General features: G+C 41.6%; 1 protein-coding gene across 3 annotated transcripts in view; it reads left to right on the top strand.

Annotated features, from left to right (window-relative positions):
* The window catches only part of CTNNA3 (catenin alpha 3), a 954,378-nt gene that overhangs the window by 807,442 nt on the left and 124,162 nt on the right, over positions 1-22,774 (top strand). For all 3 annotated transcript variants that reach the window (XM_070945838.1, XM_070945840.1, XM_070945839.1), the window contains one exon: positions 16,404-16,496. In XM_070945838.1, the coding sequence (XP_070801939.1) occupies positions 16,404-16,496 (93 nt within the window). The remainder of the gene's footprint in view (positions 1-16,403; positions 16,497-22,774) is intronic.

Here is a 22,774-nt window from a genome sequence, read left to right on the forward strand (position 1 = left end):
TTCAGAATGTTAAATTTACACAGTCGCAGAATCTGAGGGAAAATTTCTATAAAATGTTTTATAGATGGCATTTAGATCCCAAAAAGTTGTCATGTATGTACCCTAATGTTCAGCCAAAATGTTGGAGATGCGAATGTTTGGATGCTACGTATTATCATGTTTGGTGGACCTGTAGGAAAGTTAAGGCTTTTTGGATAAAAATTTGGTGGGTCATGCAGAATGTTTTGAAGAAAAAAATTCAGTTTTCTCCACAACTGTTTTTATTGGGTATAGTTAAGGGTTTTACATTGGGTGAAACAAAATTGATATTGTATATGATAACAGCAGCAAGACTGTTGATAGGTAAATACTGGAAGAATGAAGCTTTGCCCACTATCGAGGAATGGACTGTGAAGATGGCCAGTTTTGCAGAGATGGCGAAGATTTCAGCGTATTTAAAAGATTGTTCACAAGAGACTTATGAATGGGAATGGAAAAGGTGGATAGAATATGTTCAGAACAAATATCAAACTAGAAAGTATCAAATAGCTTTTATTTGAAAATAATGTATTAGAAATATTTTAATGCAAAGGGATAAAGAGGAAAAATTTTATAGGGGGAGGGACGGGTTCAGGCTTATATATTAGTGTCATTAGTTATGAGTAAGTAATAGGGAAGTCTGGGGGGGGGAGGGTTAGGGAGGGTTAGGGAGGATGGGAGGTTTGGGGTGGGAGGTGGGGGGTGAAAAAGGGGGTGAAAATGTAATTGTAAAACTTTTGCAATAAAAAAAAAAAGAGCTGCCCAGCCTTAAGCAGTTTTCATGGTTGTGCTATTCAAATGCTACTAGTAAATCAAATTCTGAGGATATGAAATAAGGACTCAGCCAAGGCTGATTCATAGGTAGATGTGAATTATGTGTGTCATGGCTGAACTGCCTATAGCAGCTTAGAGTATAATTACAATGACCATATTTTCTTGGAAAAAATAAAGGACAAACTTGAAAAAGGCGCAAATCTGTGTCATAAAAATAGAAGTATTAATAATCATTATTATTTAGAACTTGGTTTTACACAGGAAAATTAATGAGCAAAATCTAGAAAGCAATAGAAGCATGAATATTCTAATAAAAATATAGTATTTTTTCTGACTGTAAGATGCACTGGTATATAAGACGCACCAAGATTTCAAAGAGGTAAATAAGGGAAAAAAAAAAAAGCTTTTTGCCCACCCTGGCCCTCAGGAGCACTTTGCAGGCCTCCCAAACTCTCTGCGTGTCCCACTTTTTGCAAAAACAGGCCATTTTTGCCCTCCCCGCCCACCAGGAGCATTCTACAGGCCTCCCAAGCCCTCTGCTCACCCAGTTTTTCGTAAAAATGGGTGAAAAACGGGGCACGCAGAGGGTTTGGGAGGCCTGCAGAGTGCTCTTGGGAGCTGGGGGAGGGCAAAAATGTCCCCATTTTTGCAAAAAACGGGCCCGTTTTTTGCCCTTTTCTTTGCAAAAACAGGAGCGTTTTTGCCCTCCTCATCCCCCAAGAGCTTTCTGCAGGCATCCCAAACCCTCTGCACACCTTGTTTTTGTGAAAAAAGGGCCCATTTTGCAAAAATGGGACGAGCGGGGCGGGGCTTCAGGAGGCCAAAAATGGTTGTATTTGGTGTATAAGACGCACCAACATTTCCACCCTCTTTTAGGGGGGGGGGAAGTGCGTCTTATACTCTGAAAAATACGGTATATAAAATCAATGTATGTCATTTTATTTTTGAAATACAATTCAATTTCCTGATCTTTCACATGAATGAAAAAGACTGCATTAAGTGATACTGTTTGTATGGGAAAAGTTAATTAGCCAAAATGAAAGACAAAAGTGAGTTTTTGAAAAATAAATAAATTTAAATAAATCTTTCTGAACTAAAGAACTGATCTTTATAATCAGGGACGTATGGTAATGGTAAATAATATGTGAACTAGATGGAAATGCATCAGTATTAGATTTAAATATAAATATTCTCATATTATGATAAGAATGCAGGGACTTCCATAGGAATCAATGATCACGTGAAGATGTCAAGCAAAATCAAAACTAAAGATATTCCCAGGGGCCTTGTGTTTGTTTTAGAGCAGTGGTTCTCAACCTGTGGGACGGGACCCCTTTGGGGGTCGAACAACCCTTTCACAGGGGTCGCCTAAGACCATCGGAAAACACATATTTTCAATGGTTTTAGGAATAATTTTATGGTTGGGGGTCACCACAACATGAGGAACTGTATTAAAGGGTTGTGGCATTAGGAAGGTTGAGACCCACTGTTTTAGAGGCATCATTACGATTATAATAGATGACTAGTAATGTGACCTCGTCTGGGGTTGTTCATATGATGCTCTTGATCATTGTATCTCAACACTTGATAACTGGAAGATTTAACAGATTAATAGAGTTGGAAGGGACCTTGTACTGTAGGTCATCTAGTCCAAACCCCCACCCCCGCCCAAGCAGAAAACCCTGCACCATCTCCGACAAACAGCCGTCCAATCTCTTCTTAAAAGCCTCTAGTGATGAAGCTTCCACAACTTCTGAAGGCAATTTCTGTTCCATGGGTTGATTGTTTTCACTGTCAGAAAATTTCTCCTTATTTCTAGGTTGAATCTCTTTTTGATCAGCTTCCATCCATTATTTCTTATCTGGTCTTCGGGTGCCTTGGAATTTTTTTTTTTTGGTTTGTTTGTTTGATGTTCCATGGTATATTCTCAGGTGTCTTCTCCAACAGCAGAATTCAAAAAATGTCAATACTCTTTCAGTCCTGCTTTTTCCAAATTCACTTTCACTTCTATAAAGTACCACAGAGAAAACCAATGCCTGCACCATTGCATGGACTACTTCAACTCCAAGAATTCCTTAGGCAGCTCCCCTCATAAGAAACCTAAGTCCAGTCAAGTCAGTTGACTCTTCTCTCATGCCAATTCACCTTGGCTGCTAGGAATTTAGTTTATTGTGTATAGGTAGCATGAAAAAATATTTTTGAACTCTGTTCTGATTCCTGACTTCTTGTTCCTGACAGAAACACTGCTCTGGCCCTAATTTAATACCCATACTTACAGCACTTTGTGGGAGGTGGGGGGGGGGGGTTGCCATATTTTGCTACTAAAGTCTTGTATGGCGTATTGTTAAGAAATGCACAAGAAGTAGAAATCACTTAGCTCAGTGGTCTCATTAATTAGGCTTCCTCGCTTTTTTCCTTAACATTGTTGTGTTTGTAAATTTGCTTGAAAGAGCAAAGACTTGAGAGCTAAGTTTGATTAGGGTTAGGGGGTGGGATGGTTGTTTTATTTTGGTCTGCATTTTGATTTGTAGTTTAGTGTGTAGTGTGAACTCAGCTGTTTGATTACCGGTTGTGTATGATTCAGTGCATTGTTCTATCCTAGGCAATGGACTATTCAATCATCAGATTAAGTCTGTTGTCTGACAGCATCCTCTACATCCAAAATCTGATATTGCTTGTTTGAAAGTTTATTCCACTCTACTTATGTCACTTTGATGATTTGCACTGAGATCATATTGGCAGATTGTCTGAGTCTGTTTGGAAGAATCATCCCACACAAAAAAAGTGAGACCTGTGGGAGAAAAGGGAAAGTAGCTTGTCAGATCTATAGCCTCAGTTTCCTCCTTGGCATCTGTCTTCACAGTTGGAAGATTATTATTTTTTTTTCTTTTATTTATTTAGACTTCCTGTCTGGTTTAGAATCTTGTGTGAGATTTCAGAATTAGGCAGGGATGCAGCTCAGACAAAGGTTTTCCAGTGCAGATGCTCAATTCTTTAGTGCCTGAAAGGCTAAAACCATGATGGTGAATCTATGGCACGCGTGCCGCAGTGGCACACAGAGCCTTGTCTGCGGGCATGTGAGCCATCACCCAGCTCAGCCGGCCAGCTGATTTTTGGTCTCTGCGGCACGGGCAGCAGGAAGGGGTCACATGCCCATGCGCAGTGGGCAGGAGGAGCACAGGGGGTGCAGCACTCACCCCCGTGGCCCATTTTGGGCCTAGCAGGCCTCCCTGCAGCCTCCTGGGACCAAAAACAGGCCTCCGTGGCCCATTTTTGGTCCCAGGAGGCTTCAGGGAGACCTACTAGGCCCTAAACAGGGCCATGGGGTGGTGGTGTCGCATACACATGCGTGAGGGGGCGGGGGAGCACAGGGGGTCATGAACTCATGTGCTGGGAGCGTGGGGGGGTCACGCGCACATTGCATTATGGGTGCAGGAATGCGCATGCTGTTGTGTGTGCACACTTTTGGCATGCAACGACAAAAAGGTTAGCCATCACTGGGCTAAAGGAACAGAATAGAAAATAACAGAATTGGAAAGGACCTTGGAGGCTTCCTCAACCAAACCCCCGCTCAAGCAGGAGACTCTATACCTTTCCAGACAAATGGCTGTGCAATCTCTTCTTTAAAAAAAAAAAAACAAATGAAGAAGAAATGAGAAGTGAGATGAAATCAACAACATCCTGCAGATGAGTCTGAACATAACCTTGAAGAAAGAATGCAAGGGCAGTTATATAAATACCTGCTGAAGCATTAAAGAGATGAGCTGGAGAAAAAGACACTCAAAATTGACCCACCTTGATTTTCTCCTTTATAAGAAGAGGGGGGGAATTGTCATAATTCCCCCCTCATCATTTTTCATAAATTCTGTAATTATGCTCTGCAAACTAAAAGTAGAATGCCAACAGTTGTCATGGAGTCCATTTCTTGGATGGCCTGAAAAGTCTTTCTCCTCATTCAAGTTGTTTCTTACCTCTTTATAAAGGAATTAGCAGATTTTAATAGACTTGCTCATTTGTACATCACTAAATGTAGTTTTTTAACAATAGCTTTCAACAGGTAAGAAACCTGCCAGAAAAATACATTGGCACCAAAATTCCACACATAATTGATTCAAACTCAACTTTTAACAAATATTAATCTCATGAATTGAGCACAGAAATTAGACACACATCTCCACTCAAGTACGCTGATAGTTACAGAAAATTCCTTCATCGTATTTTAATTCATCCTCTATTTATCCACCAGGATTTTCTTACATATAAAGGTGATGAATTAGCAAAATACATTTTTATAACATGATGTGTTTATTTCAAGCTCGAGAATCTATATAAAATATATTCACATTTCTTTAGAAGTAATTTTGAACTTCTCAGAATAATGACATTTTTACTTCTTCACCCAAGGCTCGTAGACATGTTCTAGTGGTGCCAAGAAATCATAGCTTAAAGGGTAGAGGGCAGGGATAAACCTTACCAATGAAATGTTAAGGGACTCAGTAAAAACACCTCTGAAATACTAGTCCAGTGAAATATTTTATACGTCAAATGCAGGGGTGGTATTCTACCAGTTCGGACCGGTTCGGGCGAACCGGTAGCTCTGTTGATCAGCTGGGAGTGAACCGGTTCACTCCAACGATCAGGTTGGCCCGCCAGTCGCCCCTGTGCTTTACTTACCTTTATCTTCTCAGCTGATTGTCACGGCAGAACGGATTGCCACACCTCAGCTGTGTTACTCCCAAATGGTAACAGAGAAAGTTAGTATTTGTAAAACTGTGCGCGTGTGTGCGTGCAAAGTGCACGATCCCCGAACCGGTTGTTAAACCGACAGCATCCCACCACTGATCAAATGTGATATGACAAACTATAAATATATTGAAATTCCTTCATTCACTAACCTCACAATTGATTCAAAAGCTACAAGTGGAGCAAAGAGTCATGGAAAGATACATGCTCAGCATTACCAGACAGGATAGAAAGATCTGCACATGGATTAGAGAACAAAAGAAAGTGTACCGTATCTTCAAGAGAGTAAAAGAATTGAAATGAAAATGGACTGGTCAGATAGTAAGAAGAACAGGTGAACCAAGACAGTCATAGAATGGACCCCACTTGATCAAAAGCGTCCATGAAAGAGACCTAAAACAATTGATGATCGATGACATCAGCAAGTATTGCGGGCCCAATTGGCAAAAGCTCATGACCGTATTGGTTGGAACCAAACGGAAGAGGCTTTCATCCTGCAGTGGATAGACCCATGATGGCAAACCTATGGCACATGTGCCGGAGGTGGCACACAAAGCCCTCTCTGTGGGCACACGTGCCGTCGCTAGCTGCTCTTCTGTGTTCCATTGCGTGCATGCGCGCCACCCAGCTGCTCTTGCGCCAGTGCCAGAACCCAAAATAGAGCACCTAGCTGGTGTTCATGCATGCCGGACTTGCTGTCCAGCACGCGTGCACACGACGGAACCTGGAAGAGCAGCTGCCCGCAGCGCGCATGTGCACCAGCCAGCTGCTCTCTTCCGGGTTCCGGCGCTCACACTTGCTCCAGTTTCGGCACTCAGTGCCATAAAAGTTAGCCATCACTAAGATAGAGAATGGCTAAAATGATTACGATGACAATACTCTAAAAACTTCAGTTGTATATAGTGAAGATGTTCCACATTCAAGCCATTAAATATCATATCACCACAAAGTGTGTACCTTGTTTATATAGGGAAAAATGGATGAGCTTTTAAGCATATCCCAAGCACTCTTCTCTCTTGTTTGTAGAGAGTGCTATTGTATTTATATAAATCAAGTGGGTTTTTTTTTGGGGGGGGGGAAGAGGCCAATCGTTTACATGCTGCATAAGAATTACTTACTCTAGTCTTTTGAGAATGAATGGCAATGAATTTGAAAAAAAATAAATGTTCACGTCCCTCCAATAGTGGAAGTGAACAAGGGTCACAATAAAATGTTATGGTAGGGGCACAGGCATCTCGGGGAGGGTGAAACTGTCAATTGGAATTACCAAGATCCGGGGTGAAATCTAGCAGGGTCTGACAGGTTCTGGCGAACTGGTAGCAGAAATTTTGAGTACTTCAGAGAATTTTTGAGTAGTTTGGAGAATTGGCAAATCTGGCTGACCTCAGAGTGGGGAGGGAATGGGGATTTTGCAGTATCCTTCCCCTGCCATGTTCACCAAGCCACACCCACCAAGCCACACCACACCACGTCCACCAAGCCACGCCCACAGAACCGGTAGTAAAAAAAATTGAATTTTACCACTGGCCAAGATGCATGTAAAAGGAGGGCAATGTTTCATTTGCACAGTCACAACTGAACTTTCTTTACTATTCCTTTCTAACACTCCTATATGGGGACACCCTTTTTCATTTCTTATTTAATGGACTCCCAAGAGTTTTGTGGCTGGTGAGGCACATATAGTTTTCATTGCCCTGCTTAAGTTCCCTTCTTTTACAGGTTTTTTTTCTCCCCATGTTTCCTCTTTTGGTTTTGTATTTAGGCAAATCTTGGAGCCCACCAGAGGTGGGTTTCAGCAGGTTCTGACCAATTCTGGAGAACCGGTAGCGGAAATTTTGAGTAGTTCGGAGAACCGGTAGTAAAAATTCTGAGTGGCCCCACCCTCATCTATTCTCTGCCTCCTAAGTCCCAGCTGATCGGGAGGAAATGGGGATTTTGCAGTAACCTTCACCTGGAGTGGGGAGGGAATTGAGACTTTGCAGAATCCTTCCCCTGCCACACCTACCAAGCCACGCCCACCAAGCCACACCCACAGAACCAGTAGTAAAAAATTTGAAACCCACCACTGGAGCCCACTACTAAAACTTTCTTCTGCTGAGGCTATAACATTAAACATTTTAAACTCTTGGCTGGAACAGGGAGTGTAAGTTTTCGCATAGAATAATATTGGGTCAGCAAGATGAAGCTTCAGGGCGTCATATGGATTCTGACCTCCCTTTTTACACCATGGAGTACTTTTGACTGCAGTTGCTGAAAATCCGTTTCATGGCACAGTTTCCACCATTTTGAGTAAGAACCTACACAAATTGTAATGCTTCTCTAACAAATACTTCATGCTGTTTTTTTAAAAAAGCAAATCCTCAACTCCTCCAAAAAAATCCCACCCAGCCGGCACTACCTTAAGCTGAAAGGCTTTGGAGTGTTTTTCAGAATCACAGGACTGGAGATTCAAGATTTACAGACAGAAAATGCCCTATGTCAGTGACAGTTAACCTTTTTAGTGCCGAGTGCCCAAAGAATGCACACTTGTGAGCAAATTGTCAGCACTTCAACCTGCTTTTACTCTAATGCTGACATAAGAAGGAGAAGTGAAGGCGTCTGGAAAGGGACGTTTGACTTTTCACCTACTTATTTTCTCTGGAGATAATATCCCCTAGGAGATGGGATGGGAGGGGGGAAATTCCTTTGAGCTGGAGCAGTAGATTAGGGGTAGAATGACTTGGAAGATGGCCAATGAGAGCAGAGGAGTGGGGAACGGAAAGGGAGGGTTTTGGGGCTGGACGTCAGTGTTGGCTTCGTTTGGAGTCGGGTTAGAATGTCGTGCTTAATAAATAGGAGGTTTTCTTCAAAGACTTTGTTTGAAATGCAATTTATTTGAGACGACCTCGAAACTTGACACAAATGCTCGTGCGTGTGGCTGGACCCCCAAAATGCAATGCGAGTGCCCCACGTGCATGCCCCCTGCCCCCGTGTATGTACACGTGTCAATCACGCATGCAGCCCAGGCCCTCACACCCCGTTTTGGCTTCCAGATTGGTGCAGGAGGCTTTCCAGGCCCAAAATGAGGCACCGGGGAGGGGGCAGGCCCCGTTTTGGGCCTGGAAAGCCTCCTGCACCAACCTGGAAGCCAAAATAGGGAGCAGAGCAAGACCCCCCCACACACCCTATTTGGGGCCTGGAAAGCCTCCTGCACCAACCTGCACCCCGCACATGTGCCCCACCCCCTGCACATGAACGTGCATCCCCTGCATGTGCCCCGACCCCCACGCAGGCACGGCAGAGATCCTAAGACCAGCTGGCCAGTGGGAGGCATGCGTGCATGCGCGGTGGAGCTGGGCTGGGCCGACGGCTGGAGTGCCAGCAGAGAGGGCTCTGCGTGCCACCTGTGGCACGCGTGCCATAGGTTCGCCATCACGGTCCTATGTCCTTTCTAGCCCCATGATGGGATCTGGACTGAGAGGCTCAGTCAGTGTCTTCTTCCACACACCCACACATTTATAGAAAAGCCTACTCCAGTCACCAGACAACCAGAAATTTAAGGTATTCTGGAGGATCTTCATCCTAGCAAGTTTAAAGCAAAGAAATATTCTGCAGTTAAGAAGAAACCCATGCATGCTTTACAATTTCTGAGCATACCCTATAATTTCAAAAATGGAAAAGGTAAATATTTGTGCAATCTGTATTTTTCTCTGTCCATACCCCAAAAGACCACCATTGCTATACTTAGCAAAATTGATCTATTCCATTCTAGAAATGATGGTTTCAAAGAGATGAAAGCATCTTAGGAGTCGCTTTTTATATGTATTGTTGTCATTTTTGTATGTGCATATTTTGTATGTCACATAGCTACCTGATAACTGGTAGCTGCGAAATACAATGTTCTCCAACAACTTTCCCCCATCTATGTTTTATATCTCTGTCTGCTGGCTTCGACTGTGCCCTCTGAACTGAAGTCAGCTTTGAAAAACACAATGAAACTTAAACATCCTTGCAGTCCAGCCAAATTCTAGGTTTACATTACTCAAGTTATTTCTACACTACATGTATGGCAGCTGTGGCTCTGGGTATGAAGATTATTCATTTCTTGGATACATTGAGGATCATCTTACTTTTCACTATGAATAGTGAATTTAATTTTTTCTTACTTAAATAAAAAAAGATAGTTTAAAGTGGATTCTGCAACGTAAAACAGGAACATTTATGCCCCCCAAATTATAATTATACATGATATATACACCAAGACAAATTCTTTGTGTGTTCAATCACACTTGGCCAATAAAGAATTCTATTCTATTCTATTCTATTCTATTCTATTCTATTCTATTCTATTCTATTCTATTCTATTCTATTCTATTCTATTCTATTCTATTCTATTCCCTATTATGGAAAATCACATGCTTAACTGTTTGTTTACTCAGCAGTTATCCCAATATAACTTAAAAATCACATTGACCATCCCATCCCATGGGAAGCAAACTGTCCTAAATTCTGTAACAGAAGAGACTGAGGATTGTTGCATAAGGCACCATTAACACAGATATAAAGCATCACATGGCTGATTGTCAAAAATGTCACACTTAGTAGTACCCTGAAACACTACACTAGGGCCAAAACCCCCTGAAATCTTCCCAAAACAATGCAAGAGGAAACCACATTCCTATTATTGCAGAGGGAACAACATGGATGCGTTCCTCTAGTTCCGGGGAATGGGATCCACTCAAGTGACTTAAAAGCAGCTCAGCTAATACGTTGAGAACTATCCAGTTCTTTTGTAACAGATCAAGGGGATCTTTGGTATGCATCATGAACACAAGATGGGAACTATGGTTTTCCTGATTCTTCTCAGTCAGTAAGAGATGTTGTGGAGATGTAGGTCGAAAAAGTCAATGTTGGCTATCTTGACTCCATGACAGGGCTCCCACTTCTTTTTTATACATGTTGCACATATGATATGATGTGGGAAGCTGATGTTGACAACCGTTTAACAGCAACAGAGTTGGAAGGGACCTTGGAGGTTATCTAGTCCAACCCTCTGCTCGCGCAGGAGACCTATACTAGGGATTCGAACCACCGAACTGCCGACCTTTCTGATCGACAAGCTCAGTGAATAGAATTCTTTATTGGCCAAGTGTGGCCAACTGGGCACACAAGGAATTTGTCTTTGGTGTATATGCTCTCAGGGTACATAAAAGGGAAAGAAAGAAAAAAAAATATATTCATCAAGAATCATAAGATACAACTTAGTGATAGTCATAGGTTACTAATAAACAATCAAATCATAATAGGAAACAAGCAGAACAATATAAATTGTAAAAATACAAGCAACATGGTTATAGTCATAAGTGGGAGGAGATACGTAATAGGAAGGATGAGAATAATAATAATACAGTTTTAGTAAATAGTTTTAATAGTCTTGTGGGAATTAGTTGTTTAGCAGAGTGATGGCATTCGGGAAAAAACTGTCCTTGTGTCTAGTTGTTCTGGTGCTCTATAGCATCATTTTGAGGGTAGAAGTTGAAACAGTTTATGTCCAGGATGTGAAGGATCTGTAGATATTTTCACAGCCCTCTTTTTGACTCGTGCAGTATACAGGTCCTCAATGGAAGGCAGGTTGGTAGCAATTCTTTTTTCTCCAGTTTATCCTCTGAAGTCTGTGTCTGTCTTGTTGGGTTGCAGAGCCAAACCAGACAGTTATAGAGGTGCAGATGACAGACTCAATAATTCCTCTGTAGAACTGGATCAGCAGCTCCTTGGGCACTTTGAGCTTGAGTTTGAGCCAAATCACATGATCACAGGTGCTATTCTGACTTTTGACCCCTTCCTCATCCTGGACACCTCTGCTTCAAACGTATTCATAGTCCCTAATAATGCTAAACTCTTTTCATTGTGGACTAGGATTCCTGCAGAAAGCTATCTGTCCAGGGGACAGATAACAGTAAAAGTTACAATCATACTAGCATATGAAAAAGCTGCTTCAGATTTAGTCATCAAATATATTTTGAAAAGCAAACAGAGCAAACATGTGAGAATAATATTTCCATTTTTTTTTTAAAGATTCAGATTATGTTCTTTATGAATGATACATAATAGATCCGCTTCAAATATATACATATTGTGGAGAGTAGCCAAGTATTCTTTAAAAATATAAGTACTACGTACTTTCAAATATAATGAAAAATTATATATATATATATATATATATATATATATATATATATATATATATATATATATATAATATATATATATATATATATATATATATTTGTTTTCTCAGGTTTTCGCGGGTGTTTGTATGTAGGTCTTTGGTTATTCGGGTCTTCTCCCACGTAAAATTGGAAGTGTCTTGGCGACGTTTCGACGAAGTCTCATTCGTCATCTTCAGGCTGGTGTTCTCGGCTTCGTGCTTCCAGGAGCAAATATATATATGTATTTGTTTTCTGAGGTTTTCGCGGGTGTTTGTATGTAGGTCTTTGGTTATTCGGGTTTTCTCCCGCGTAAAATTGGAGTTTCTTGGCAACATTTCGATGAAGTCTCATTCGTCATCTTCAGGCTGGTGTCTTCAGCTTCGTGCTTCTAGGAGTCACACACACTGCTCCTAGAAGCACGAAGCCAAAGACACCAGCCTGAAGATGACGAATGAGACTTCGTCGAAACGTTGCCAAGAAACCTCCAATTTTACGCGGGAGAAAACCCGAATAACCAAAGACCTACATATATATATATATATATATATATATATATATATATATATATATATATATATATATATATATATACACAAGCTGCTGCTTATACCCCCTATTTCAACAAATTAAAAAGCAATTTTTTAAAAAAAAAAAAGCAAAAAAATGATGCCATTTGAATTTCATTGATATTGGAAGGTATTGTGGCCAACTTTTGGTAAATGCCACACATAATAATCACTGCATAAACCAACCTTTTTTTAAAAAGGTTCTTTTTTATATGTGGTAAGTAATCTTGTACTAATGTGTTTTTGGATTTCCACTAAGTGGCATATGCAAAATGTGTGAGAGGTGCATTCAAACATTGTTTAATGGTCTTATGAAAACAGATCCATTGTTATGTTCTTCAGCACTTATAAAGGAAATTTACAATTGAGTAGGCACAAAATAGTGTAATCAAATTAGTTTCCTGTTAGCTCAAAATTTAGCACTTCCTCATGAGTAATCATTCCATAGAAGTAAAATTATACAATTACACAATGAAACTTTATTGTGGCCTTTAGGGCAGAGAATAAAATAAAACTATAATTTAAAAAAAATCTATAAACTTGTAATTATTAATAAAGCTAAAAAATAGACTTAAAATGCAATAACACTACATAAAATTAAATTAATATAGTAATAATTTAGTATATAGTATATAAGTTATAACAGTAATAAAGTGGAGTAAGAAGCAAGATGGCAGCCTATTAACATGACCCTGCATGAACTCTTGCTGCCTCATTTAATTGCTGTTTAAAACTTATTGTAGTGAGGTAATGGCATCTCTTATACTGTATATGTGTAACTTCCTGGGAGAAAAAAAAAAGAGAAAGGAATTAGACCAAGAAAAGAGAGAAGAGGAAAGGAGAGGAGGGGAGCAGAGAAGGGATTCACATAATTTACCCAGCACCGAAAATGTGAGCGCGCGTGCTTTCCATGCAGTGGTGAAATCCAATTTTTTTTACTACCTGTTCTGTGGGCGTGGCTTGGTGGGTGTGGCAGGGGAAAGATACTGCAAAATCTCCATTCCCTCCCCACTCCTGGGGGAAGGATATTGCAAAATCTCCATTCCCACCCCACTCTGGGGCCAGCGAGAGGTGGCATTTGCCAGTTCTCCAAACTACTCAAAATTTCCGCTACTGGTTCTCTGAACTACTCAAAATTTCCGCTACTGGTTCTCCAGAACCTGTCAGAACCTGCTGGATTTCACCCCGGCTTCTGCGTATGCACCCGGCCTCAAATAGGTGCCTAAATAGGACAGCATAGAGTCGGGCTGGATGGGCGGGCCCACCCGCGATTTCCGCTACCGGTTCACCCGAACGGATCCAAACCAGCTGAATACCACCTCTGCAGGGGAGGAGAAGCAAAGAGGAGGGGAGGGATTTCTGACTCAGGAGAATAGAGAAAAAGAAACAGCATCACAAAGACACCACTGCTCTACAATAAAAAAAAAATGATTTTTCTATTTCTGTTTTGAAAAATCAAACAGCAATAAAAATGGCATCAGAACATGACCAGTGCTTTGAAGATTAATAAACTCTTATTGAGTCTTGAGGAGGATAAACAGATTTTTCTGTTCATCCTCCTCAAGCTAGTGGGTGCACACATGCAAGTGCAACTCCACTCATGTAAGTGAGAAGAGAAGCCTTTGGGGCACAGTTTCACGCTCTTTCAGGCTTCTCCATGCCAAAAGCTTTTGCAAAAGGATGGAAGGCCTGAAGCAGCATGAGATTGCTACCCCAAAGTCTTTCGGCCGTTTGCAGAAGCTTTTGGCGTGGAGAAAAGAAGCCTTGGGGGGCATGGTCTCATGGTCCTTCAGACTCACTGCTGCTGCCCGACGCTCCAAAAACGGATTGGGTGTCCTGTGCAGGCAAAGTCAGCAAAGCTGAGTCAGCAAAGCTGAGCAAAGTTTGGATATCCCACTCAGTCTCTGCTCTCACTGGTTTACATTGGGAGCATTGGGAGCAGGTGGCTTGGTGGCCTGGCTGGGGGAGGGGAGAGGGGAACCAGGCTGCCCAAGAGATGGGCTGGCACGCACATGCAGCTCCACTCATGCAAGAGAAAAGTCAAGTCTTTGGGGCGCCACTCGCACGAATGGTGCGTGCACATCAGCCCACTGTCAGGGTTCCAAGTAACACCCCTAACGAAAGGACACTCTGAGGCTTGAGTTTCCTCAAAGTTCCATTTAGTTAGAGATGTCATATTGGCACATCTGGGAAAACCCCAAGCTTCCACGTTTTCCCCACCCAAAGGAAAGTTCAAGACTCTGCCGAACACCCACATCAGGGGCAGGTTTCAAAAACCGTCGCTACCAGTTCGCTCGTGGGTGTGCATTTGCTCGCGCTCATGCGCGCCCCTTCTGCACATGCGCAGAAGCGTCCGAGTGGGTGGGCGGAGCTTCCCACCGCCGCCGCCACCGCTTCACCACTAACCCACATGTGGTCCAATCCAAACACCGTGACGACTGGAGATGCCTCCCAGTTCCAACCCTCCAGGTGCAAGGCAAGATGGCTTTGACTTTCTAAGAAAGGAATGTTATTATGACTATATATCACCCATGCTCCATACAATTCCCCCCTCCCAATTTCCCACAGTAGTAAATGTGGCAGGTCTGAAGATCCAATGAAAAAGAGGGCTTTCAGGCGTGTCACCCACTTCTTATCCATCCTGGTTCTGAATAGGCCACAGTCTAGTAGTGGCCCAGGGGTTGGGGAACCCTGTGGTAGGAGTAACAAAAACTATACATTTGTGCATGTCCTTATTCCTCCTTTACATTTGTTTTGTTTCCTTTCCTAAAAAACACCCAAGTCGGAAAGAAATCTAAAATAGGCTTTCACGTTTTCTGGAAGTTTTCTAATCTATTCATTTCTGAATAGATTAACATAGCATTGTTTTTATGGGCCTCTTCCACAAACACAATCATCTTTATAGCACTATTCTCATATGTATTTTTTGCTTTGAAAAATGTCTTACATAATTCTCTAAATATATAAAAAAAAAACCAGCACATTTCAAGCCACATTTTGATTTTAGGAAATGTCATTTTGTATATTTTGTAGGGGAAGAAAAACAAGAGCTCATACAATAATGAATTAGAAGGTTTTTTTGATTATTATTTTTTTTTTGGAAAAATCTGGTGAAATAGTACATTTCATACGTTAGTCAATAAAATGAAATTTTACCATAATACCATAATGATGAAATGTTTGATAATATCAGCATACAAACCAGGGGTGAAATGCTTCCAGTTCAGACCGGTTCGGCTGAACTGGTAGCGATGGTGGCTGGTGGTTCGAAGAACTGTTAGCGATGGTGGTGCGAGGCTCCTCCCACCCGCCTGGTCATCACTACTTCCTGGTTTTAACCAGGAAGTAACCTGTTTTTTTACCCTCTGCACATGCGCAGAAGGATTTGCGCATGCGCAGAGGGTCCACATGTGGGGCGCATGCACTTCCGAACCAGTTGGGAAGGTAAGTAGGTACAAACCTTGTACAATTATGAGAAACCTAACACGTGTTATTATTACTGTACTCTAAATCTCTAAAATGCTGCGGGCAGTGATGGGTTGCTCCCGGTTCGGCCCGGTTCAAGCAAGCCGGTAGTGGTGATGATGTGACATCACCGAACTGGTTCTCTTTGACTGGGAGCTGGGCCCTCCCGCCCACCCCCGTGTTATTCCTACCTTTATTTCTCGTTTTATAGCCCAGCTGACAGGCGCAGCAGAGTGGATTGCCGCACCTCAGCTGGGCAGAAACCTAATGCCCTTGCACAGAGTGCAAGTTCGGTGCGCGTACGAGCGAAGCCAGCATGTGAGTGGCGATCGCGCGCAAAGCGCGTGCACGAAGCGCATGTTACGGTGGTAACACGGGTTGGAACCCACCACTGGCTGCGGGATAAAGAATATTCATGCTTCTTAGATAGCAGAAGCAGCCTAGAACAACCTCTCCAATTCCTTTTGCAAATCTAGACCAGGGGTCTCCAACCTGGGCAACTTTAAGACTTGTGGACTTCAACTCCCAAAGACCCCTGATCTGGACTAAATGTGGTTAAGTGATAATAAAAGATGCCCAAAAGAAATAATCCACCAACTAGATACTTTCCATGGCAGAATTGAATGATAATGTGATATTTCTTTTCCAGAGCCCAGAAGAGTTAGAAGATGTATCTGACCTTGAAGAAGACCATGATGCCCACAGTCGCACCAGTATTCAGACAGAAGGAAAAACTGATAGGGTAAGTACGGAAAATAGCTGAACAGAATGCCAATATATTGCTATCTTCTTCCACCAGTTACAGCGTAACATATTGTTACAGCAAAATAGATGCATAATGAACAGGAAAAAGATTGAAAGTCTAAATACTAAACGTTTAATTAAATTTGTCTGCTCAAAATACAGAACTGTTCTATTCCATGAGTTTTACTTCGACTAGCCAGCCTAAAAAAATTGGATATTATTACTATTAAGGAGCTTCATATCCTGCTACCAATTTAAACGAGTTTGAAATGATTTTAATGTTAGAAGTGCATATCAGTGGGAAGGAAGAAGTCCGTTTGGGGTGGGTTTTTAAGGCGACTGATCAACTTGCAGTCTCTGAATTAACTCTTCTGCAATGCAGAAAATACGTACATTAGGAAAAGTTGCATTAATAATCAACAAATTATTATATTAAAGTTGCAACCCACCCATACACATACATATAGACCAGGGGTGTCAAACTCAAGGCCTGCGGGCCAGATCCGTGCACAGCCCCAGAGCTTGGTTTTCACTGACAGAGGGGTGCAGGAGGCTGTTGCAGCCAAATAAGGAGCTTGGGCTCCAGTTTTCGCTGGCAGAGAGCTCGAGCCACCACAAACACCCCTGACATGAGTGATGTCAAGCTGGCCACGCCCCCCCATCCTGGTCATGGCCCCTCCCATCCCACCGAGGTCAAATACAACCCTGATGCACCCCTCAATAAAATCGAGTTTGACACCTCTGATATAGACAGACAACCAGATGCGCGCATGTGCACACACACAATGTCGTGCATAATCTCAGATTACTGAGAAGTCGAAGGGTATCTTGCAAATAGCCTGAATAGGCTAGGTTTTCCATTTTTAAATGGTCCATCTAGACAGTCTCTGGCCAGGTTATAGAACAAGTCGAACAATTTACTTATCTTGGCAGCATTATATCTATCGATGGAGGTACAGATTTCTCCTCAAGTTCTATGCTTTAGGGAGCTCCAGAAGCCTAGTGTTGGTCAGTTGAGCTGTTTCATATCATAAGTCTTTCCAATCTTCAGTAAATTATTTGGTTTGTAGAAATGGGGAAGAAATGGAGGTAGTGACAGATTTTATTTTCCTGGGCTCCAAGATCACCACAGAAGAAATTAAAAGACGCTTGCTCCTGGGGAGGAAAGCTATGGTAAATCTAGACAGCATACTAAAAAGCAGAGACATCACCCTGCCAACAAAAGTGTGTATAGTCAAGGCTATGGTTTTCCCAGTTGCAATGTATGGCTGTGAAAGTTGGACCATAAGGAAGGCTGAGTACCAAAGAATTGAGGCCTTTGAACTATGGCGCTGGAGAAGACTCCTGCAAGTCCCTTGGACCGCAAGGCGATCAAACTGGTCAGTCCTAGAGGAGATCAACCCTGACTGCTCTTTAGAAGGCCAGATCCTGAAGATGAAACTCAAATATTTTGGCCACCTAATATGATGGAAGGACTCACTGGAGAAGAGCCTAATGCTGGAAACGATTGAGGGCAAAAGAAGAAGGGGACGGCAGAGAATGAGGTGGCTGGATGGAGTCACTGAAGCAGTCGGTGTGAGCTTAAATGGACTCCAGAGAATGGTAGAGGACAGGAAGGCCTGGAGGAATATTGTCCATGGTGTTACAATGGGTCGGACACAACTTCGCAACTAACAACAACAACAACAACAACAACAAAAGAGAAGTCATTATTTTTGAGATACCAGTGTTGCTGCTATTACTTTTTTGACAACTCAGAGCCTACCTATTGCTTCTGCTTTTCAGCTTTCCAAACGACTAATTTCTCAACAGAGTTTTATATATAATTCCCCCCCACTTCCTCCATTCATAGTCCACAATACTTGCATGGCATTTATTATATGTATTTATGCATATTCAAATAATATAGATTGCATGGTAATAATTATCAGTGAATACTTGTGATTATAGAAATGAGATTCAGACAAATGCTTCTGGTTGAGCTACTAAGTTTCCATCTGCAACGATGTCCTTGAAAAGCTATCCCTTTATTAAGACTTAAATTTTTTAGCTTTTATATGATCATTACAGCGTCGTGTTTGTATTTGGTCATTGCTTGTGTGATTTTCATCTTGTTAGCATCATTAAAGCAATCTGATTTGGTATGAGGAATTCCCCACAGTGCGTAGTGCTGGCAATTTCAGGAGAAGAAGAAATCGGATATCGTCTTTATTCATTTGACTTTAAAATCTAGAATAGAGGACATGGAATTGATACTGGGGAAAACAGAAAAAAAGTCTGTTTCACTAAAAATTCATGCCTCCTGCAGTATTATAATAAAACACAAAGTACATTGAAAGAAAGGAAATGGGCAGAATAAGACTGCATAATTTCCCTGAAGGGGAATTTCTGATGTCTTGGTGCTACACGATAGCTGAAAATCCCCTTGTGAAATAGAGACCCTCCTTCAGGAAAACGGCACCATTCTTGGCCATTTGATCTCATAGCTCAAAACAGGCAGAAAGTGAGATGATTCTTTAAAGTCTTCCTAACGCCTTTTGATGTTTTAAAGCTTCCTGTCTTTGTTCATGTAATATCCATGGGCAAAACCAGAAATACGTAGATCCTTTCTCCAGATGCAAAGCTGAAAGGGAGAAAATGAATTCCGATCCTGTTTTTTGAGGGAGGCGGGAGCCTGTTCAAATAAAGAAATATATATCTGAAAGAGGAAAAGTAGAAACTGCTTTTTGTTCTGCAAACACAAGCCTTTGTAAAGTGAATCATTTTACCTCAGACTTTCCCTAACTTAGCAGGTAGAATTCCTCAGTTGGCTATAGATAAATGGGAATCTTTTAAATGGTTTCTAAAGAAACTTTTTCCTAAAAGTTATCCTAATTGACTTGTGACTGTGCTTGGGATTGGGCTATTCAGGCTGCAGATAGAATGAAATCATCATCATCATTTAATGATCCCATAATCCCTTGTGGGGTAGAGTCTGGGCAATGGAGCTAGCAGAGTATTTAATGGCCGGATGCCCTCCCTGTTGCCAATGTGGAGTTATGTTCAGCAGATACATTCTCACTGTGCCCAGAGAGAGAAATATCTGCCTCTACCTAGGATCAAACTCACAGCCTCCTGATTGTGAGGCGAAAGTTTCACCTCTAGGCCATGTCACCACTCTTGCAGATAGAATGAAATACCAGAACTAAAATAAAAACATTTTAATCTGACCTTAACGTCCTTTGATAAACAATGTAATTCAACCCTATGGCTGTATCATCCGAATTGGCTTTATTTAGCTTCTATAGTTCCTCAGTACATATATGACAATGAATATAAGAAAAAAAAATTCTGGTGGAACATAGTGTGTGACGCAGTTCAGATCCATTCCTTACTGCAGAAAATTACCAGAAAACTCAGCATCAAAAAGAATAACACAACATTAGCATTCCTTCAACAATTGCCCCTAGTCAATTGGTTGATTGGTTTAATGTGTTTGCATTAGTTCATGACAGAAATTTTTAAAAAAACCCTGTATAATAATCTTGTGTTCAATATAATGCAACTACAACTCCTTAAGAAACCTACAGGGACATTATGTTATTTATATAAACCTTTTATGATCATAGAATATATCTTGTATCCAATACAACGCAACTATCGCAACTCTTTAAGAAATCTACAGAGATAATCATGTTATTTATATAAACTCTTGGGATCATAGAATTTATCTTAGTTAATATACAAGAGCTAACTGACTTGCTATCCTCTCAAGTAGTTAATAATACTTTCAATTTTAACCCCACATAGAATAAAACTGAAGATGGATCATAATTATTTATAAGCAGTTTTCACTGCTCCAAATCACGTTCATATATTAATGGGATAGTAAAATGCTTTCAGGCTAAAACTGTAGCTATATTTATGGAATAAAGGCACTTAATCATGCTTATTTGTATCTTGGGACATTTTGAATCCAAATCTAACCTCTCATACTTTGTTTTTATATATTAACACTAGCTGAGACCTTTTATAAGAAAAATGATCAGATAGCAAAAATCAGAAGACTCTGCTAAGCTCTTTGGCTTTCAAGCAGAAAATATATTGGCACTCTCTGAAATGTTTATTGTAAAAACATTAAATCCTAACACATTATATTGATATGAGCCACGGTGGCGCAGTTGTTAGAGTGCAGTACTGCAGGCTACTTCTGCTGACTTTCAGCTGCCTGCAATTTGGCAGGTCGAATCTCACCAGGCTCAAGGTTGACTCAGCCTTCCATCCTTCCGAGGTGGGTAAAATGAAGACCCAGATTGTTGGGGGCAAGAGGCTGACTCTGTAAATTTGCTTAGAGAGGGTTGTAAAGCACCATAAAGTGGTACATAAGTCTAAATGCTATTGCTGTTGGGATCATTAAATAAGCACCTCACAAGTCACAAACATTCATTTGGGATGGGGAATATGAGTTGGAAGGCTGTTTTCATCTGGAGAACCTCAAGTGATACCCAAGGTGGAAGGAATGTAAAAGCAAGAGAATGTACTACCAAGAGCCTTGGTAGTACAAGGGTTGAAGGCACCCTGTTATTAAGCTGCTTAAGACCAGCTGCCTGCAATTACTGCAGGGTTCGAATCTCGCCAAGGCTCAAGGTTGACTCAGCCTTCCATCCTTTCTAAGGTAGGTGAAATGAGGACCCAGTTTGTGGGGGCAATAAGCTGACTTTGTATAAATATACAAAAGGATGAAGGCTATTGCTGAGCACATTGTAAGCTGCCCTGAGTCTTCGGAGAAGGGCGGCATATAAATCAAATTAAAAAAAAAAATATGAAGATGTCAGTCATGATCACACAAAGTCCTTTGTGTCATACGTGTGATATGTCATCCATATGATGCACATAAAAAAAGGGAGAGTATTCATCACATACCATGTTTCCCCGAAAATAAGGCTTGGCCTTATTTTTGGGGAGGTCTTATTATTTTGGGGCATGTAGAGCAAGATGGGGCTCCTCTTGCCGTCTTACCTGATTTCCAGCTCTGTCTCAATAACCCTAACCAGAGGAAATTTTTTATTTTATTTTATTTTATTAAAATTTATCTGCCGTCCTTCTCCCGAAGGACTCAGGGCGGCTCACAAGTACAAAATGACAATAAAAACAATATCACTAAGTAGCATTAAAAATCCAATTTAAAATCCCCCAGTTAACTAAAAAACCCAACCAGATCAGGTGATTTGAGTAAAAAGCCAGGTCTTAAGATCTTTGCAGAAGGAACAGAGATCAGGGGCTGTCTGGAGCTCGGTGAGTAATTCATTCCGGAGGGTCGGCGCGGCCACCAAGAATGCCCTCAATCTGGGGGCCACCGGCCAACATTGTCTGGCCGATGGCTCCCGGAGGAGGGCAGCCCTATGTGACCACACTGGGCAGTGGGAGGCCAGTAGAAGGTGGTCCCGCAAGTACCCTGGGCCCGTGCCATGTAGGGCTTTATAGGCGAGAGCCAGCACCTTGAAGTGGAGGGGAACAGTTGCACATGCAGTTAAATATTTTCGGGAAGGGCTTATTTTTTGGGGAGAGCTTATTTTTGGGGAGGGTTTATTTTCAGAGGAGATCTTATTTTCGGGGCAGGGCTTATTTTCAGGGAAACACGGTAGTGTCAGTCCTTCAAAGTAGGTCAAGTGTAGAAGAGGAAGGGATAGATTTTAGAAGATAAACAGCAAGGAACTCCTCACAAACAAGCAACACCAAATGGAAGACTGGATGCGACTTTATTGAAGCAGGCAATTTAAAATGAAAGGTCATTGGGATCATTTTCTTGGTAACCGGGGAGGGGGAGGGCAATAAGTTTCGAGTCCATCTTTTTAGACAGATATGGACAGAAGGTGAAAACTTAATGGAAATATGTTTTTAAAGATTCCCTACTACAGGGGTGTCAAACACAAAGATTGCGGCCAGATTTATTTATTTATTTATTTATTATCAAATTTATAGACCGCCTTTCTCCCGAAGGACTCAGGGCGGTGTACAGCCAAAGTAAAAAACATAGATACAAACATTAAAAGCAATTTAAAAAGATATATATAAATTTGGCCCCAAAGTTAAAAAACAATAACAAAACATATTAAAAAACATTTAAAAAGCATTAAGCCAGCCCGGCTTGCTGAAAAAGGAAGGTCTTCAGGGCACGGCGGAAGGCACCGAGGTCTTGAATTCTTCGTATCTCTGGGGGCAGTTGATTCCAGAGAGCAGGTGCCCCCACAGAGAAGGCCCTCCCCCTGGGGGCCATCAGTCTACATTGCTTGGCCG

This window comes from Pituophis catenifer, unplaced genomic scaffold, assembly GCF_029215685.1.
Source record: "Pituophis catenifer annectens isolate HBS135680 unplaced genomic scaffold, rPitCat1.0.hap2 SCAF_6, whole genome shotgun sequence".
Taxonomy (NCBI): Eukaryota; Metazoa; Chordata; class Lepidosauria; order Squamata; family Colubridae; genus Pituophis; species Pituophis catenifer.